At 44.8% G+C, this 18,587-nt stretch overlaps 1 protein-coding gene across 1 annotated transcript in view; it reads right to left on the bottom strand.

The window, feature by feature from the left end:
• Positions 1 to 18,587, bottom strand: part of POU6F1 (POU class 6 homeobox 1) — a 132,054-nt gene that overhangs the window by 22,364 nt on the left and 91,103 nt on the right. Inside the window, exons 8-11 of the mRNA XM_075850146.1 lie at positions 5,708 to 5,836; positions 5,208 to 5,426; positions 3,486 to 3,627; positions 1,350 to 1,518 (exon numbers count right to left, since the gene is read on the bottom strand). Coding sequence (XP_075706261.1) covers positions 1,350 to 1,518; positions 3,486 to 3,627; positions 5,208 to 5,426; positions 5,708 to 5,836 — 659 coding nt within the window. The remainder of the gene's footprint in view (positions 1 to 1,349; positions 1,519 to 3,485; positions 3,628 to 5,207; positions 5,427 to 5,707; positions 5,837 to 18,587) is intronic.

The raw sequence follows: 18,587 nt of genomic DNA, 5'->3' as shown, positions 1-18,587 counted from the left end.
TAACGATTGGAATACTATGTTAACATAAGTTACTTGTATCATGAATATCGTTTACTGCCTTGTTTCAATGTAAATGTTTCTGCTTTCCGAAACCATATTGTTACTTCTGTGTATGTGTTGTGTGTTATATTTAAATTATCACATGTGAAACTTTGTTGCGGTCATGTGATCACTATAAAAACACATATGATACACACATCATGTGAGGCACCAAGATGAAGTGTCATGTGACGTGAAACGGCTGTCGTGCCGGTCTTTTGGGACTCTGTTTGTGTCCTTGCAGCCCATGTGTTTTTTTTCATATAGGATTATGAAAATAAAAGTGAAGAAAACCTGCATTTGGTGAGTGCCGTGTCTTCCCTTTTTCCTCCTTGCTTATAAAGATTGCATTACTCTATATGTTCACTTGACACTGAGCATCACCGCTTCATATCTTAGAAAATGCTTTTTTACTTCATTGTGGATAATGCTAATTTTTACTGCACCTGGGTGCAGGGTGTATGTGCCTATCGATCTCTTCATTTCAACATTCCAGTGGTATTATATTCTTGTACATAGGGGCAGTATTATAGTAGTTATATTATTGTACATAGGAGGAAATATTATAGTGGCTATCTTTTGGTACATAGGGGGCAGTATTATAGTAGTTACATTCTTGTACATAGGAGGAAATATTATAGTGGTTATATTTTGGTACATATGGGGCAGTATTATAGTAGTTATATTCTTGTACAAGGGAGCAGTATTATAGTAGTTATATCCTTGTACATGGGGGCAGTATTATAGTAGTTATATTCTTATACATAGGGGGCAGTATTTCAGTAGTTATATTCCTGTACATAGGGGGCAGTATTATAGTAGTTATATTCTTGTACATAGGAGGAAATATTATAGTGGTTATATTCTTGTACATAGGAGGAAATATTATAGGGGTTATATTTTGGTACATAGGGGGCAGTATTATAGTAGGTATATTCTTGTACGTAGGAGCAGTATTATAGTAGTTATATTCTTGTACATAGTGAGCTGTACAGTAGCAAGTCTGCTAGACCCAGCTCCTAAATTTTTAGGTTTAAGAGCCAGAGGCACATGGAGCAATATACTTGTGTATTATATTTTACTGACAATCACTGTGAAAGAAGCCACTCTACTGCTGGGACTAGACCGTGTCATGGGCTGCTTTACAGGATGTGATGTCATACAGCACCACAATGGAGAAGAGTAATCAAAACTAGTGCAAGGGAAAATGAAGGATTACACTATAGTAATCAATCAGGTCACCAAAAACTGCAAACATCTGTATTGTATTATATTTCAAGAAAAGTTACCCACTGAACCTTGAATCTTACCGACAGATGGCTGATTGACTGTATGCTGGTCCTTCTGTTGCTGTCAGTGCTTGACCCACCTGCGTCTGGGTCAGACCAAGGGATAAACGCCGAATCTTAAAATCCTTGGCAAATTCACGGATTTCTTCCAGGTTTATTCCATCCTCATCATAGCTTCCAGGGTGTGACTCTGAACAGAGTAAATTATTTTTAATAATTGCAGTGCTGCTGTAAAAGGGTACACTATTCATAGTAGTTTACGCACAAGTACATGCATTTTATTGAAGTGAAATTTGTTTGATCTGCATGTTGTTTTTGTCAAAACAGTATGGTTAACACTGTAATTTCCCCATGTAGAGCTAAAATAAAAATAGCATTAAATCAAATATAAAAAGTACAAATAATTGACTAATTAAACCATGCAGTGCCCTGTGAAAGTATTCACCCCCTTATCGTTTTACCTGTTGTTGCATTACATCCTGGAATGAAAATGGATTTTTAATTTTAAATTATGTATTGGACCAGACAAAACAGTCAAAATTGTTGCAGTGGAATGAAAAAAAAATACCTTGTTTAAAAAGATAAAAAAATGAAAAGTTGTAAGTGCATATGTCTGTACAAAACAATTACCTTCAGAAGTCACAGAATAAGTTGAATAAGGTCCCCTGTGTGCAATCAGAGTGTCACATGATAAGTCACATGATGTCAGTATAAATGCACATGTTCTGAAAGAACCCCGAGTCTGCAACACCACTAAGAAAGCAACATGAAGACCAAGGAGCTCTCCAAACAGGTCAGAGACAAAGTTGTGGAGAAGTATAGATCAGGGTTGGGTAATAAAAAATATCCCGAGGCTGTTCAATCAGCTAAGGACAGTGTCAGAGCGGCTTGTGCGGTGTGATCTCTCTCGCGAGATCACACAGTCTTGTCATCACTGCACGCTCACTCTCCTCCTCCCCAGTTCTTGTCAGACAGTAATGACAAGACTCTGTAATCTCGTAAGTCAGAGCACTAAGTATGAGAACTAAGTATGACGCCCCCCTGCCTTTTACATTAAAAGAAAAGCCCCACTGACAGTACAGGGGGTAATTTACATACAGGCGCCAATTATAACGGCACCGATATCTCAAAAATCAATGAGGCTAGACAGGTAGTTTAAAGTGCCCCAGAGTCTGTGCAGCAGCGCCTATAACATGGTGCACTCAGCTGCACATGTATTGGCTAGTGAAAGATTCTCTTTAAAGGAACAGTGTCACCAAATTATTTTTTTTTATATCAGTTTTATGTTAGGGTTTTATTAAAAACGTTTATATTTATTTGTGTGTTTGTGTGTTACTTTTTTCTATTTTTACACTTTTTCTTCCCTATGGGGGCTGCCATTTTTTTTTCCATTTCTGTGTGTGTCGATTAACGACACATACAGACATGGGCATACGGCAGCTCCAGTCCCATAGGGAATGCGAACGGGGCCCGTTCCATCCACTATGGTGTACGCCGTGTGTGTGGGAACGGCGCATGCGCCGCTCCCACACAGTCCTATTTGAAATGCGCGCCGTCCGGCGCCATTTTCCTGTGGACCGGAAGTCGCGGACGGACAGTAAGATTACTACTTCCGGTCGCGGCTTCCGGACTTGTGCACATGGAGCAGTGGCAGCAGACGGAGCGGACGGACCGGAGGGAGCGGCGGCGACTGGAGCAGGTAAGTGATTTCTGTGTATGTAAGTGTTATACTGTGTGTTTACTAGTGTATGTAAACCTTCTACACTGTGTGTTAGCTCAAAAAATGGCGACACACAGTGTAGGAGGTTAGACCGTTCAAACCCCTCGTTTCTCCCGGCACTAGCCAGGATAAAGGAGGGGGGGATTCTGAGAGCTCACTAGAGCGAGGGATTTTTTCCCAATTTTGCAGCATAAAGCAATGTGGTTGCTTTACCACATGCAATGCTGCAATTTTGGGAATTGCTCCATCTAGTGACCAGTGCTGGGAAATATTATAAATTGAATCCAATTTATAATATTTCCTGACAAGTGAAAAAAATAAAAAAAATTAGAACAATGTTTAATCACCCACACACTAATTGTTTAACTAAAAAAACAACAACATGTTTTGCTGGCAACACATTCCCTTTAAGGGTAAAAGGTTGTAAATGTACTTACTTGACACAAGCTGGCCCACAGTTGGGGGCTCTGGACAGCCGACATGTACTTGGGTAGAAGTAGAAGTATTAGCTGGAGATGGACTCGTGACAACCACTGACGGCTGTGTTATAGTAGGAGCAGCCTGGATTTGCTGAACAGGCTAGATTTGAGAATAAAGGAAGGAAAACACCTTCCTGATGAAAGGACTCATGGACTCTCGAGAGATATTTATCAATGGCTTTTAATCTCTGGCATGTATTATGAAATATTTGCATTCCTTAGGCCCCCTGCACAAGGCCGCGGACAGTCACCCGCATTTGCAGGTCGTGCTCCCATTATATAGTATGGGAGCACGGCCTGTAAAATTAAAAAATTTCCTATTTTTTGCAGATCATTTCTACAGCCCAGACACCTTCTTGTAAATATACGGGAAGGTTTCTGTGGGCCATAGAAAAGAATGGATCAGTATTTTGATTCGCAATTACGATCCGTAATTGCGGTTCAAATTTACCGTCGTGTGCATGGGGCCTTATAATGTGTTTATACTGTGTCTAATGCACTTTGTTTAAATTCCCACCATTTTCAAGATCACTTGCGGTGAGTGTATGGGAACATTAAAACATTAAAAACATTAAAAACTTAGCCTAACTCACAGCTAATGATTTTTTAGAATGTACCAGCATAGGTATACTAATGTTAGCTAAACACAGCAGAACAACAAATCCATTCTGTCCTGAACTTAAGACTAAAAGCTGGTATATTTTATGTGATATTTAGTTACAAATGGATCTGAAATTTACCAATGTAACATAATAATTAAAAAACAAACAAACAAAAAAATAACTGTTGTCCGAACGTATTTTTAAATGTCCACATACTTAAAGGCTATCTAAACCTTTGAATGGCAGTTTTTTTTTAGTTTTTTTTAATAAAAGGGTCAGTCAGTGTGTTTGGTGCAACTTTATAAATAGATTTTAATAAACATTATTATTACTTTTTGAGATACAGCTGCTCTGTATTCTCTATACAGAGCAGCTGTATCTTTCTCTATGACCTGAATCCGTCAGTCCCGCGGATCTGACGGGTTCAGAGTCAGTGGGTCCTGTGTGTTATGAACTTAGATGTGATCGATAACAGGTGGATCATCACAGGACCCGCTTTAACTGAAACCCGTCAGTGCCGCGGACCTGACAGGAGCAGGATTTAGCGAACGATACAACTGCTCTGTATAGAGAATGTATACAGCGTTATCTAAAAAAAGTAAAGAGATTTTTTAAAATTGTACCAATCACACTGACTGACCTTTTCATAGATAAAAAAAAATGGCATTCCAAAAGTTTAGATAGCCTTCAAGGGGTTTTCTACGACCGGACAACTGATGACCTATCCACGGGATAGGTCATCAGTGTATGATCGGTGCGGGTTCGACACCCGGATCACGCACCGATCAGCCGCTCTGGCTGCCGGATGTTTTAAACTGTATGCAGTAGTTGGAGCAGAACGGCCGCTATGTGGTCGGAGCCATCTGCTTCCTGCTCCAACTACTGCTTACTGTTCATAACATCCGACGCCCGGAGGCAGACGGGACGGCTGATCGGTGCAGGGTCCGGGTGTCGGACCCGCACTGATCATATACTGATGACCTATTCGGTGGATAGGTCATCAGTTGTCCGGTCGTGGAAAACCTCTTTAACTTTACTACTAGACTTTGTTCACTTGTATCTTTAAATATAACATTACCTGATGCTCTGTCTTGGCTGGTACGTCTTGCGAGGCTTGTTTATGTATAGGTGCTGGCTGGATGGCATTGCTAGCCAGAGTAGCTATTATCTGTCCTTGTGCATTTAAAAGAAGCTGGGGAGTTACAGCTTGAACAACATTTGGAACGGACATGGCAGCTGCTGCAGCACCCGCAGTGATCCCTGGTGAGTTCAACAACCATGGGAGAGCGCCAATAACCTGTGAGACGAATAAAAATTCATAAGGGACATGTAATTTAAATTCAATCACTGTAATTTTCCTGCACGTCTTTCTATTTTTAGAAGAGTAGTACTGAATCTACAGTAACAGCCTATAGTAAAATCCAAGCCTAGAATTTAAAGTGCACCTACAGGCAGTGAAATAGAAGTAATTAGAGGCCGTCTACCAAGTAACCACTAAGCTTCATACAGTTTTACATACCTTTCATGATATGCTGGTTCACACAAAATAAATCTGAAAAGTAAAGTGAGAGTACTCACCTGGCCCTGAGCATTGGTTATAATCTGGCTAGTGATGCCCTGTACTCCAGGAATAGCATTAGCAATAATAGGAGCTGCAGCCAGAGAGTTCAGTAACTGGGTTTGACCTCCTATGGATGCTGCACTGATCTGAAAAAGGAAAACATAAATGAAAATTAAATAATAAAAACGCATCGGCGTTTGCAGGTAAGTTGATGTAGCTACTTACCTGCAAACGCTGATGCTGCTGCAGAATCAACTGTAGCCTCTGGTGCCGATCTGTCCTCGCTCATCCGACACGATGCAGGACCTGGGGCAGGAAGTGAGTGACGTCACAGCGTGATCTCTCGAGAACACGCTGTGTCTGTGCACTGCCAGAAGCTGGGTGTTAACGAAGAGAAGTGGATGATGCCGATTCGTCAGCATCATACACTCCCATTCACACCGCCCAGCTAGTAAAAGAAGTAAAAACGCCCAGATGTACGCACACAATACACGCCCAGTTGTACTTTTACTTTAAACACGCCCAGTTGTACTTTAGAAAGCCTCATCTGCATAAATATAAAAATGGTCATAACTTGGCCAAAAATGCTCGTTTTTAAAAAACAAAAACGTTACTCTTATCTACATTGCAGCGCCGATCTGCTGCAATAGGAGATAGGGGTTGCAAAATATGGTGACAGAGCCTCTTTAAGCCTTTATACACTTTTGAGCCATAACATTAAAACAACCTTCCTATTAGGCCTCATGCACACTTCCATCACCGTTTTATCGGCCGTTTTTGACGAATCCATGTGTCCGTTTTTGTTTCCATGTGCACTCCGTTTACGTTCCGTGTTTCCGTTTTACACGGACGTTGTGCTTCCATTTGGCTTCCGTTTAAAAAACGGAAGATAAACTTCATTTCAACTTGTCACATGTCCCAGGAAACACCCATAGAATGGTTACAAGAAGTTTTTGGTGCTGTTTTCTGTAGCTTTCAGAGCATAGAGAACAGTTTGAGATTACTCTGCTTGGCTTGCTTTGTTTTTTTTGGATTTTTGGAGTGAAATGTGTGCATTTACTTATTTTGTGACGCTGAGCACTAGTTCCCCGCTGCCATCCGTGCCTCAAAAGCTTCTTGGCAAGTTCCTCCCACGCGGCGTCCTTTTTATAGCGGTCGTGGTAGCATCTTGCCCGCGTATCCCACAGTTCTGGGTGATCATGCACCAATGCTATGAGTCTCTCCACATCCATCTTCAGGAATGAATGTGTACTGTAGTCTGAGTCTGTGAACTTTGGCTCACCCAGCCGTTGCTATGGCAACAGATCCGTCAAAAACGGACGGCACACGGAAGCCTTCCGTGTGCCATCCGTTTTTTTGACTGACCCATTGACTTCTATGGGCCACACGGTCACTGAATCACTGACCAAAGTAGGACATGCTCTACTTTTGACGGAACGGAACAACGGATCCGTTTAAATAACTGAAGTGTGCATAGGCCCATTGAAATTAATGGGTTCAGGGTGCTATCAGTGACAAAAACGGATAGCGCACTGAAGGAAAAGACTGAAGTGGGTATGAAGCCTAATTGTGTAGATTCCCTCATGCCACTAAAAACAGCTCTGACCCATCAAGGCATGGACTCCACAAGACATCTAAAGGTCTCCTGTGGTATCTGGCACCAACAAGTTACCAGCAGATCCTTTAAGTTGTGAGGTGGGGCCTCCATGGATCGGATTGTTTTTCAAGCATATCCCACAAATGCTCGATCGGATTGATAACTGGGGAATTTGGACATCACCTAGCCATCGCAATTTGGCCCTTGTCAAAGTTACTCAGATCCTTACATTTGCCCATTTTTCCTGCTTCCAATACATCAACTTTAAGAACTTACTGTTCACTTGCTGCCTAATATATCCCACCTCCTTGACAGATTCCATTGTAAAAAGACAATCAATGTTATTCACTTTACTTGTCAGTGCTTTTAGGGTGCCCTTACACGTAGCGGTTGTGTGCCGTATGGCTGATAATCGCACCGCAATAACCGCACACGGTCTTAACACAAATTTGACGACGGTTTACGGACGCATGTTGAGTGCAGGAAATACACATAAAAACCATGTATTCACATGTTTTTGCTGTGCTGACTAAAACCGCATGTCACAAACCGCTACGTGTATTGGCTACCTAAATGTTATGACTGAATTTTGAATATATGAAGTTTAATTGTTTTGTTTGATCCTATTTGTAGTTAGTTTTTGTTATGTGGTGTTACAAGACTACATTGAGACAAACTGTTAAATTGTCCTAGTTGCCAGATATGCATATCATCTGTATAAACACCAAAAAGACCCTGAAATATAATATAATATGGTGACTGATTTTTGTCACATTGATATTTCCACCACATAAAGTCAAGCTGTTATTTTCAGCAGGGCCTTTGAGAGTTGTAGGGTGAATTATCAATAATCTGATCAGATGGCACACTGGTAAATGACTCTGAAATCTGTAATCTTCTAGCAGAAAGTCAATAATGTTGGGACTAGCAAAAATCCTAAATAAATGATATATTTTCCTGGCTTGTGCTAACCATACAAGTTCAAGCGGTAAACATCACAAATACATCAACATATACATAGGAGAAGATTATGAAAGTGTCACAACAATGTCAATTTGCCATTCAACTGTCTAAAGTAATTGACAAAGAAGAGGACTGAATTATGTTACAAATGGATTTGGAGGCCTGGGCAGAGAATTGGAAAATTAGGTTTAAAGCGTAGCTCCAATTATACTGACATTATATAGAAAAAAACAAAACGATTATAGCGCAAGAGTGCACAATAATCCTTTTTTAAATAACTTGTATTAGCAATTCTGATTCTAAATATAGCAGACTTTGTATAGTATAGACTTTGTATTGTATGTGCTGCCGGCTGCTCATAACTCTACATTAGGAGAGTCTCCATGGCTCTCATTTCTGAACGGCCACCAGCCATCTAGAATGTAATGTGATCCTACAGGGCTGGTGGCCATTCTGGATACGGGGGCCATGGAGACAGAGCAGGACGCTCAGTCGCTTAATGCAGAGTTATGAGCACCCGGCAGCCAACGTCATCATCGCTGGTCCATTCGAGAACGGAGGAGGGGATGGGGGTTTGCAGACAACGCTTTACACATGCAAGTCTGAGATACCAGTGTAAAAGATCTGCCAAAGCTGTGTCGACACCCGTGGTTAATCAGTCTGCATCTGCTCCTAGGTCTGATAGAGTGACTCGATCTGCTACCACTCAGGCTGGTAGGCGGAGGAGTGGGAGAACCTATCACAGCCTGGCCAGACGGAGCGAGCTCCCGCCCTCGGACTATTTATATCTTAATATCCTGCTCTTCCTTTGCCTGTGATTCCGTCTGGTTTCCTGGCTCTGCTGTTCCTGCTAGTACTATTGACCTCTGCTTCAAACTGACCCTGGCTTTACTGACTACTCTCCTGCTCTGCATTTGGTACCTCGTACACTCCTGGTTTGACTCGGCTCGTTCACTACTTTTGTTGCTCACGGTGTTGCCGTGGGCAACTGTCCTATTTCCCTTAGCTTCTGTGTACCCTTGTCTGTTTGTCTGTTGTTCACTTATTGAGCGTAGGGACCGTCGCCCAGTTGTATGCCGTCACCTAGGACGGGCCGTGCAAGTAGGCAGGGACTGAGTGGCGGGTAGATTAGGGCTCCCCTGTCTGTCTCCCTACCCCGACATTACATAATCACAGGCCCATATACTTTTTCTACCCTGGTTCCTACACAACTATGGACCCCCTTGAGACCCTGGCTCAGCAAATGCAGGGTCTCTCCCTACAGGTCCAAGCCCTGGCTCAGAGGTGCAACCAGCGTGATGCTAACCAGGTAGTGCCCTCCACCTCACCTCTTGAACCCCACCTCAAGTTGCCTGACCGGTTCTCAGGGGACCGGAATACTTTTTTCTCCTTTCGGGAGAGTTGCAGGCTCTATTTCCGATTAAGACCCCACTCCTCAGGTTCTGAGAGCCAGTGAGTGGGTATAATTATGTCCTGGCTCCAGGACGGCCCCCAAGAATGGGCCTTCTCCTTGGCTCCTGACGCCCCTGAACTTTCCTCTGTTGACCTTTTTTTTTTCTACTTTCGGGCTCATCTTATGATGAGACTGACAAGACTGCCTTTGCCGAGAGTCAGCTGGAGACCTGTTTAGGAAGTGGTGCGTAGCTTCTCGGTGGAATGACCCTGCCTTGAGGTGCCAGTTTAGATTGGGTCTGTCGAACGCCCTGAAAGACTTATTAGTTAGCTATCCCTCTTCTGACTCTCTAGATCAGGTTATGGCTTTAGCGGTACGACTTGACTGACGTCTCAGGGAACAACGACTTGAACGTTTTTGTGCCTTCTCCTCTGGCTCCCCCATAATGGCTCCCGAGGTTCTGTTGCTTCATTCTTCCACGGGAATCTCGGATGAACCACTGCAACTCGGGGCCTCCGTGTCTCCCCAACAACGTAGAGAGCTCCGCAGGAAGAATGGTCTCTGCTTCTACTGTGGGGATGACAAGCATCAAGTGAACAACTGTCCAAGGCGTAAGAATAAGCAGCTGGAAAACTTCCGCGCCTAAGTGACCATCGGGGAGGTCGCATGGGCGCACAGGTATTTCCCGTAAATATGAAACCTAATAAGATCTTGCTCCCCTTTCAGGTCTCTTTTGAGGGTAGGTCTGCCACTGGCAGTGCCTTCATGGATTCAGGGTCTTCTGCTAATATTATGTCTGTGGAATTTGCTATGTCTCTAGCTATGCCATTGATTGATTTGCCTAAACCTGTCCCGGTAGTGGATATCGACTCCACTCCACTTGCTAATGGTTATTTTACGCAGCATACCCGTTTTTTTAACTCATTGTTGGCCCCATTCATTTGGAGCAGTGCTCTGTACTGGTGATGCAGGGATTATCGTCCGATTTGGTTTTAGGCCTTCCCTGGTTGCAGATGCATAATCCCACGTTTAACTGGAATACTGGGGATCTTACCAAATGGGGTAATGAATGCATGACGTCCTGTTTTTCTGTTAATTTTATTTCTCTCCCTGAGGAGGTAAACACTCTACCTGAATTTATTCAGGACTTCGCTGATGTTTTTTCTAAAAAGGCCTCCGAAGTGTTACCTCCTCATAGAGAATACGATTTGGTACCAGAAGCGAAGCTCCCTAAGGGTAGGATTTTTAATCTCTCTTGTCCCGAACGTGAGGCCATGAGAGAATATATCCAGGAAAGCCTGGCCAAGGGATACATTCGCCCCTTTACTTCTCCGGTAGGTGCTGGCTTCTTCTTCGTAGGGAAGAAGGATGGTGGTCTTAGGTCGTGCATCGGTTACCGAAACTTGAATAAGGTCACTGTAAGGAACCGGTATCCCCTTCCTCTGATTCCTGATCTCTTCAATCAGGTTCAGGGGGCCCAATGGTTCTCTAAGTTTGATCTTCGGGGGACTTATAACCTTATCCGAATCAGAGAAGGGGATGAGTGGAAGACTGCGTTTAACACGCTCGAAGGTCATTTCGAATACCTCGTCATGCCCTTTGGATTGTGCAATGCTTCCGCGGTCTTCCAGAATTTCATAAATGAGATTTTAAGAGACTACCTGGGGGTATTTCTTGTAGTGTGCCTTGATGACATACTTGTGTTTTCCAAGGACTGTGTAAAGGATCTGCCAGGCACAGCTTCTGTGTCAACGCCTATAGGTAATCAGTCTGCACCTGCTTCTATGTCTGTGAGACTGACTCAATCTTCCACCACTCAGGATGGCAGGCTTAGGAGTGGGAGAGCCTATCACAGCCTGGCCAGACGGAGCTAGCTCCCGCCCTCTGTCTATTTATACCTGCCTTTCCTGTTCCTCCTTGCTTGTGATTCTTCTCGATTGGTTTCCTGGCCCTGCTGCAGCTTCTTGAACTACTTGACCTTGCTTCATATTGACCCTGGCTTACTGACTACTCTCCTGCTCTGCGTTTGGTACCTCGTACACTCCTGGTTTGACTCGGCTTGTTCACTACTCTCCTGCTCTGCGTTTGGTACCTCATACACTCCTGGTTTGATTCGGCTCGTTCACCACTCTTGTTGCTCATGGTGTTGCCGTGGGCAACTGCCCCTTTTCCCTTGCTTCTGTGTACCCATGTCTGTTTGTCTGTCGTGCACTTATTGAGCGTAGGGACCGTCGCCCAGTTGTACCCCGTCGCCTAGGGCGGGTCATTGCAAGTAGGCAGGGACTGAGTGGCGGGTAGATTAGGGCTCACTTGTCTGTTTCCCTACCCCCAGCATTACATAATCACAAACCCATATACCTAGTCTACCCTGGTCCCTCACACTACTATGGACCCCCTTGAGACAATGGCTCAGCAAATGCAGGGTCTCTCCCTACAGGTCCAGGCCCTGGCTCAGAGGGTCAACCAGCCTGATGCTACCATGGTAGTGCCCCTCGCCTCACCTCTTGAACCCCACCTCAAGTTGCCTGACCGGTTCTCAGGGGACCGGAAGACTTTTCTCTCCTTTCGGGAGAGTTGTAGGCTCTATTTTCGCCTAAAGCCCCACTCCTCAAGTTCTGAGAGCCAGCGGGTGGGTATAATTATGTCCCGGCTCCAGGAAGGGCCCCAAGAATGGGCCTTCTCCTTGGCTCCGGACGCCCCTGAACTTTCCTCCATTGATCTTTTCTTTTCTGCTCTCGGACTCATTTATGACGAGACTGACAGGACTGCCTTTGCCGAGAGTCAGCTGGTGACCTTACGTCAGGGTAAGAGACCTGTTGAGGAGTATTGCTCTGACTTTAGGAAGTGGTGCGTAGCTTCTCGGTGGAATGACCCTGCCTTAAGGTGCCAGTTTAGGTTAGGTCTGTCGAACGCCCTGAAAGACCTGCTAGTTAGCTATCCCTCTTCTGACTCCCTAGACCAGGTTATGGCTTTAGCGGTACGACTTGACCGACGTCTCAGGGAATGACAACTTGAACGTTTTTGTGTTTTCTCCTCTGACTCCCCCATGATGCCTCCCGAGGTTCCGTTGCTTCGTTCTTCCACGGAAGACTCGGAGGTACCTATGCAACGCGGGGCCTCCGTGTCCCCCCAACAACGTAGAGAGTTCCGCAGGAAGAATGGTCTCTGCTTCTATTGTGGGGATGACAAGCATCAAGTGAACACCTGTCCTAGGCGTAAGAATAAGCAGCCGGAAAACTTCTGCGCCTAAGTGATCATCGGGGAGGTCACTTGGGCGCACAGGTTTTTCCCGTAAATATGAAACGTAATAAAATCTTGCTTCCCTTTCAGGTCTCTTTTGGTGGTAGGTCTGCTACCGGCAGAGCCTTCGTGGATTCAGGGTCTTCTGCTAATATCATGTCTGTGGAATTTGCTATGTCTCTAGCTATGCTTTTGATTGATTCGCCTAAACCTGTCCCGGTAGTGGGTATCGACTCCACTCCTCTTGCTAATGGTTATTTTACACAGCATACCCCTGTTTTTGAACTCCTTTTTGGCTCCATACATTTGGAGCAGTGCTCTGTACTGTTGATGCAGGGATTATCGTCCGATTTGGTTTTAGGCCTTCCCTGGTTGCAGTTGCATAATCCCACGTTTGACTGGAATACTGGGGATCTTACCAAATGGGGTAATGAATGCTTGACGTCATGTTTTTCTGTTAATTCTATTTCTCCCCCTGAGGAGGTGAACACGCTACTGGAGTTTGTTCAGGACTTCGCTGATGTTCTCTAAGGAGGCCTCAGAAGTGTTACCTCCTCATAGAGAATATGATTGTGCTATCGATTTGGTACCAGGAGCTAAGCTCCCTAAGGGTAGGATATTAAATCTCTCTTGCCCTGAACGTGAAGCCACGAGAGAGCATATCCAGGAATGCATGGCCAAGGGTTACATTCGCCCCTCTACTTCTCCGGTAGGTGCTGGCTTCTTCTTCGTAGGGAAGAAGGATGGTGGTCTTAGGCCATGCATTGAGTACTGTAACTTGAATAAGGTCACTGTAAGGAACCAGTATCCCCTTCCTCTGATTCCTGATCTCTTCAATCAGGTTCAGGGGGCCTAATGGTTCTCTAAGTTTGATCTACGGGGGACTTATAACCTTATCCGAATCAGATAAGGGGATGAGTGGAAGACTGCGTTTAAGATGCCCGAAGTTCATTTTTAATACCTCATCATGCCCTTTGGGTTGTGCAATGCTCCCACGGTCTTCCAGAATTTCATAAATGAGATTTTAAGAGACTACCTGGGGGTATTTCTTGTAGTGTACCTTGATGACATACTTGTGTTTTCCAAGGACTGGTCCTCCCACATTGAGCATGTCAGGAAGGTGCTCCAGGCTAAGCTCCCTAAGGGTAGGATATTAAATCTCTCTTGCCCTGAACGTGAAGCCACGAGAGAGCATATCCAGGAATGCATGGCCAAGGGTTACATTCGCCCCTCTACTTCTCCGGTAGGTGCTGGCTTCTTCTTCGTAGGGAAGAAGGATGGTGGTCTTAGGCCATGCATTGAGTACTGTAACTTGAATAAGGTCACTGTAAGGAACCAGTATCCCCTTCCTCTGATTCCTGATCTCTTCAATCAGGTTCAGGGGGCCTAATGGTTCTCTAAGTTTGATCTACGGGGGACTTATAACCTTATCCGAATCAGATAAGGGGATGAGTGGAAGACTGCGTTTAAGATGCCCGAAGTTCATTTTTAATACCTCATCATGCCCTTTGGGTTGTGCAATGCTCCCACGGTCTTCCAGAATTTCATAAATGAGATTTTAAGAGACTACCTGGGGGTATTTCTTGTAGTGTACCTTGATGACATACTTGTGTTTTCCAAGGACTGGTCCTCCCACATTGAGCATGTCAGGAAGGTGCTCCAGGCCCTTCGGAAAAACAAACTCTTTGCTAAATCCGAAAAATGTGTGTTTGGGGTGCAGGAGATACCATTTTTGGGTCAAATCCTCACTCCTAATGAATTACGAATGGACCCTGCCAAGGTTCATGCTGTGGCTGAATGGGTCCAACCTGCCTCCCTGAAGGCGTTACAGTGCTTCCTGGGGTTTGCTAACTATTACAGGAGATTTATTGCTAACTTCTCGGTCATCACTAAGCCTCTTAGGGATCTTACTCGCAAAGGTGCTGATCTCCTCCACTGGCCTCCGGAGGCGGTCCAGGCTTTTGAGATCCTTAAGAAGTGCTTTATCTCTGCCCCAGTGCTGATTCAGCCTAACCAAATGGAGCCATTAATCGTGGAGGTTGACGCCTCCGAGGTGGGAGTGGGTGCTGTCTTGTCCCAGGGTACCAGGTCCCTCACCCATCTCCGTCCCTGTGCCTACTTCTCCAGGAAGTTCTCGTCCACTGAGAGTAATTATGACGTGGGCAACCGCAAACTCTTAGCCATTAAATGGGCATTTGAAGAGTGGCGCCACTTCGTGGAGGGGGCTAGGCACCAGGTAACTGTCCTTACCGACCACAAGAATCTGGTTTTCCTAGAATCTGCCCGGAGGCTAAACCCGAGACAAGCTCGATGGGCGTTGTTTTTTACTAGAGATTCAACTTTGTGGTCACCTATAGGGCTGGGTCTAAAAATATTAAAGCTGATGCACTGTCGCATAGCTTCATGGCCAGCCCTCCTTTGGAGGAAGATCCTGCTTGTGTTTTGCCCCAGGTATAATCATATCCTCTGTTGATTCTGACTTAGTCTCCGAAATTGCGGCTGATCAAGGTTCAGCTCCCGGGAACCTTCCTGAGAACAAGCTGTTTGTTCCCCTGCAATTCCGGCTACGGGTACTCAGGGAAAATCATGACTCTGCACTATCTGACCACCCAGGCATCCTGGGTACCAAGCACCTCATTGCTAGAAACTATTGGTGGCCTGGGTTGCCTAAGGACATTAAGGCCTACGTCGCCGCTTGTGAAATTTGTGCTAGGTCCAAGTCTCCCAGGTCCCGAGGGCTTACTATGTTCTTTGCCCATTCCCTAGAGACCTTGGAGCCATATTTCCATGGATTTTATCACCGATCTACCTCCATCTCAAGGCAAGTCGGTCGTGTGGGTTGTAGTAGACCGCTTCAGTAAGATGTGCCACTTTGTGCCCCTCAAGAAACTACCCAATGCCAAGACGTTAGCTACCTTGTTTGTCAAACACATCTTGCGTCTCCATGGGGTTCCTGTCAATATTGTTTCTGGCAGAGGGGTACAATTTGTTTCATTGTTTTGGAGAGCTTTCTGTAAAAAGTTGGATATTGATCTGTCCTTCTCCTCGGCCTTCCATCCTGAAACTAATGGCCAAACTGAGAGGACTAATCAGTCTCTAGAACAATATTTAAGGTGTTTTATCTCCGACTGTCAATATGATTGGGTCTCCTTCATTCCCCTCGCCGAATTTTCCCTTAATAACCGGGTCAGTAACTCGTCAGGGGTCTCCCCCTTTTCCTGTAATTTTGGGTTTAAGCCACGGTTCTCCTCCGTTTCACCTGGTGGTTCCAACAATCCCGAGATAGATGTAGTTCATCGGGAACAGTCTGGGCCCAGGTTCAGGAGAACCTAGGTGCGTCCCAGAGCATACAAAAGACTCAGGCAGATAGAAGGCGTTCTGCTAACCCCTTGCTTGTGGTCGGGGATCTGGTGTGGCTGTCTTCAAAAAATTTGCGTCTTTAAGTTCTGTCCAAAAAATTTGCTCCCCGGTATATAGGGCCGTACAAGGTCATTGAGGTCCTTAACCCTGGAGTTAGCCCCGTCTTTTCAAATACACAACGTGTTTCAGGCCTCCCTCCTGAAACGCTGCTCCCCGTCCTTGGCTACCTCGAGGAAACCTCCGGTCCCTGTTCTCACTCCTGAAGGGGTAGAATTTGAGGTGGCCAAGATTGTGGATAGCAGGATGGTCCAAGGCTCCCTCCAGTACCTGGTCCATTGGAGAGAATACGGGCCTGAGGATAGGACTTGGGTACCCGCCCGGGATGTTCATGCTGGGGTATTGCTCAGGAGGTTCCATCTTCGGTTCCCCAATAAGCTAGGTCCACCTAGGAAGGGTCCAGTGGCCCCAAATAAAAGGGGGGTACTGTAAAGGATCTGCCAGACACAGCTTCTGTGGTTAATCAGTCTGCATCTGCTCCTAGGTCTGATAGAGTGACTCGATCTGCTACCACTCAGGCTGGTAGGCTGAGGAGTGGGAGAACCTATCACAGCCTGGCCAGACAGAGCTAGCTCCCGCCCTCGGTCTATTTATATCTTCATTTCCTGCTCTTCCTTTGCCTGTGATTTTGTCAGGTTTCCTGGCTATGCTGTTCCTCCTAGTACTATTGACCTCTGCTTCAAATTGACTCTGGCTTTACTGACTACTCTCCTGCTCTGCGTTTGGTACCTCGTACACTCCTGGTTTGACTCGGCTCGTTCACTACTCTTGTTGCTCACTGTGTTGCCGTGGGCAACTGTCCCATTTCCCTGAGCTTCTGTGTACCCTTGTCTGTTGTTCACTTATTGAGCGTACGGACCGTCGCACAGTTATACGCCGTCGCCTAGGACGGGCCGTGCAAGTAGGCAGGGACTGAGTGGCGGGTAGATTAGGGCTCCCCTGTCTGTCTCCCTACCCCGACATTACAACCAGACAACGGGGACTGGAACGCATATTACCTATACTTTTGTGTTTATAGTTAATTTTTGGGTTTTTGACTGGAGGGTCACTTTAATATTAATAAATGTAAGGTCATACACTTGGGAAGAAAAAATACATGACACCATTACATACTAAATGAGAAAACACTGTGCAAAACTAAAACTAAAAAAAGACTTGATCTTAGTTAAACGTAAACTAAACTGTAGCATCCAGTGTCAGGCAGGTGTTGCCAAGGAAAATGAGATTATGGGATGCATCAAAATAGGCATAGATGCACATGATGAAAACATAGTTCTACTCAGGGCTGGACTGAGACTGAAATTCAGCCCTGGCATTTGAAAGCACACAGGCCCCGCTTGCTGTGGGTTGAATGTGAAACATATGTGTGCGTTGTAGGTTGTGGGAAGATGTGGTGAGTGTAGCATGACTACAGTATATATCATATAGTCATGATTCTACCTGGTTTTACAGCTCGGTCGCATTAAAGGGGCCTTGCTAATGGTTTGCTAAACGGTTTTCAGCAAATTAATGTACATTTTTGTATAATTAGAAGTTATACATTTTTCCAAAATATTTCCTGTATTAATTCCTCAGGGGTTTCAAGATCTCTGCTTATATGTTCTATGTGAGCCGTCTTCAGCCTGACAGGGAGTGCCGATAACAGCAGAAGGTGAGGGGCGCTCAGCCGAGCGCTTCTGCACCTTCGTTTCAGCGAAGATGGGGGTCTCAGCACCTGGACCCCCACCGATCTATGACATATCAAAAGTTTGATGAACGTGTACTTCCTCTTTAAGGTAAAGAAGGCATGTCTACTCTGGAGAATGAACCTTTTTTTCAGCAGACAGATGGAGCCGACACCTTGGTTTTTGAGGGGATTTTACATGGAACAGTTTGTCACCATATTTTTGTACAGGCTATGTATATACTTATACAAATTAATCATGTCCCCCCTTAGACGTCTCTTTTCAAGACTAAATAAATTTCATGCTTTTAACCCCTTAAGGACGCAGCCTAGTTTTGGCCTTAAGGCTCAGAGCCCATTTTTCAAATCGGACATATTTCAATTTATGTGGTAATAACGTCGGAATGCTTAAACCTATCCAAGCGATTCTGAGATTGTTCTCTCATGACACATTGGGCTTCATGTTCGTGGTAAAATTTGGTCGATATATTCAGTGTTTATTGGTGAAAAATTGCAAAATTGAGAGAAAATGTTGAAAAAATAGCATTTTTCAGAATTAAAATGCATCTGCTCTTAAAACAGACAGTTATACCACCCAAAATAGTTACTAGTTCACATTTCCCA

Source organism: Rhinoderma darwinii, chromosome 2, assembly GCF_050947455.1.
Source record: "Rhinoderma darwinii isolate aRhiDar2 chromosome 2, aRhiDar2.hap1, whole genome shotgun sequence".
NCBI lineage: Eukaryota > Metazoa > Chordata > Amphibia > Anura > Rhinodermatidae > Rhinoderma > Rhinoderma darwinii.
The sequence above is the reverse complement of the archived record's forward strand: the minus strand, read 5'-3'. Positions and strand labels throughout refer to the sequence as shown.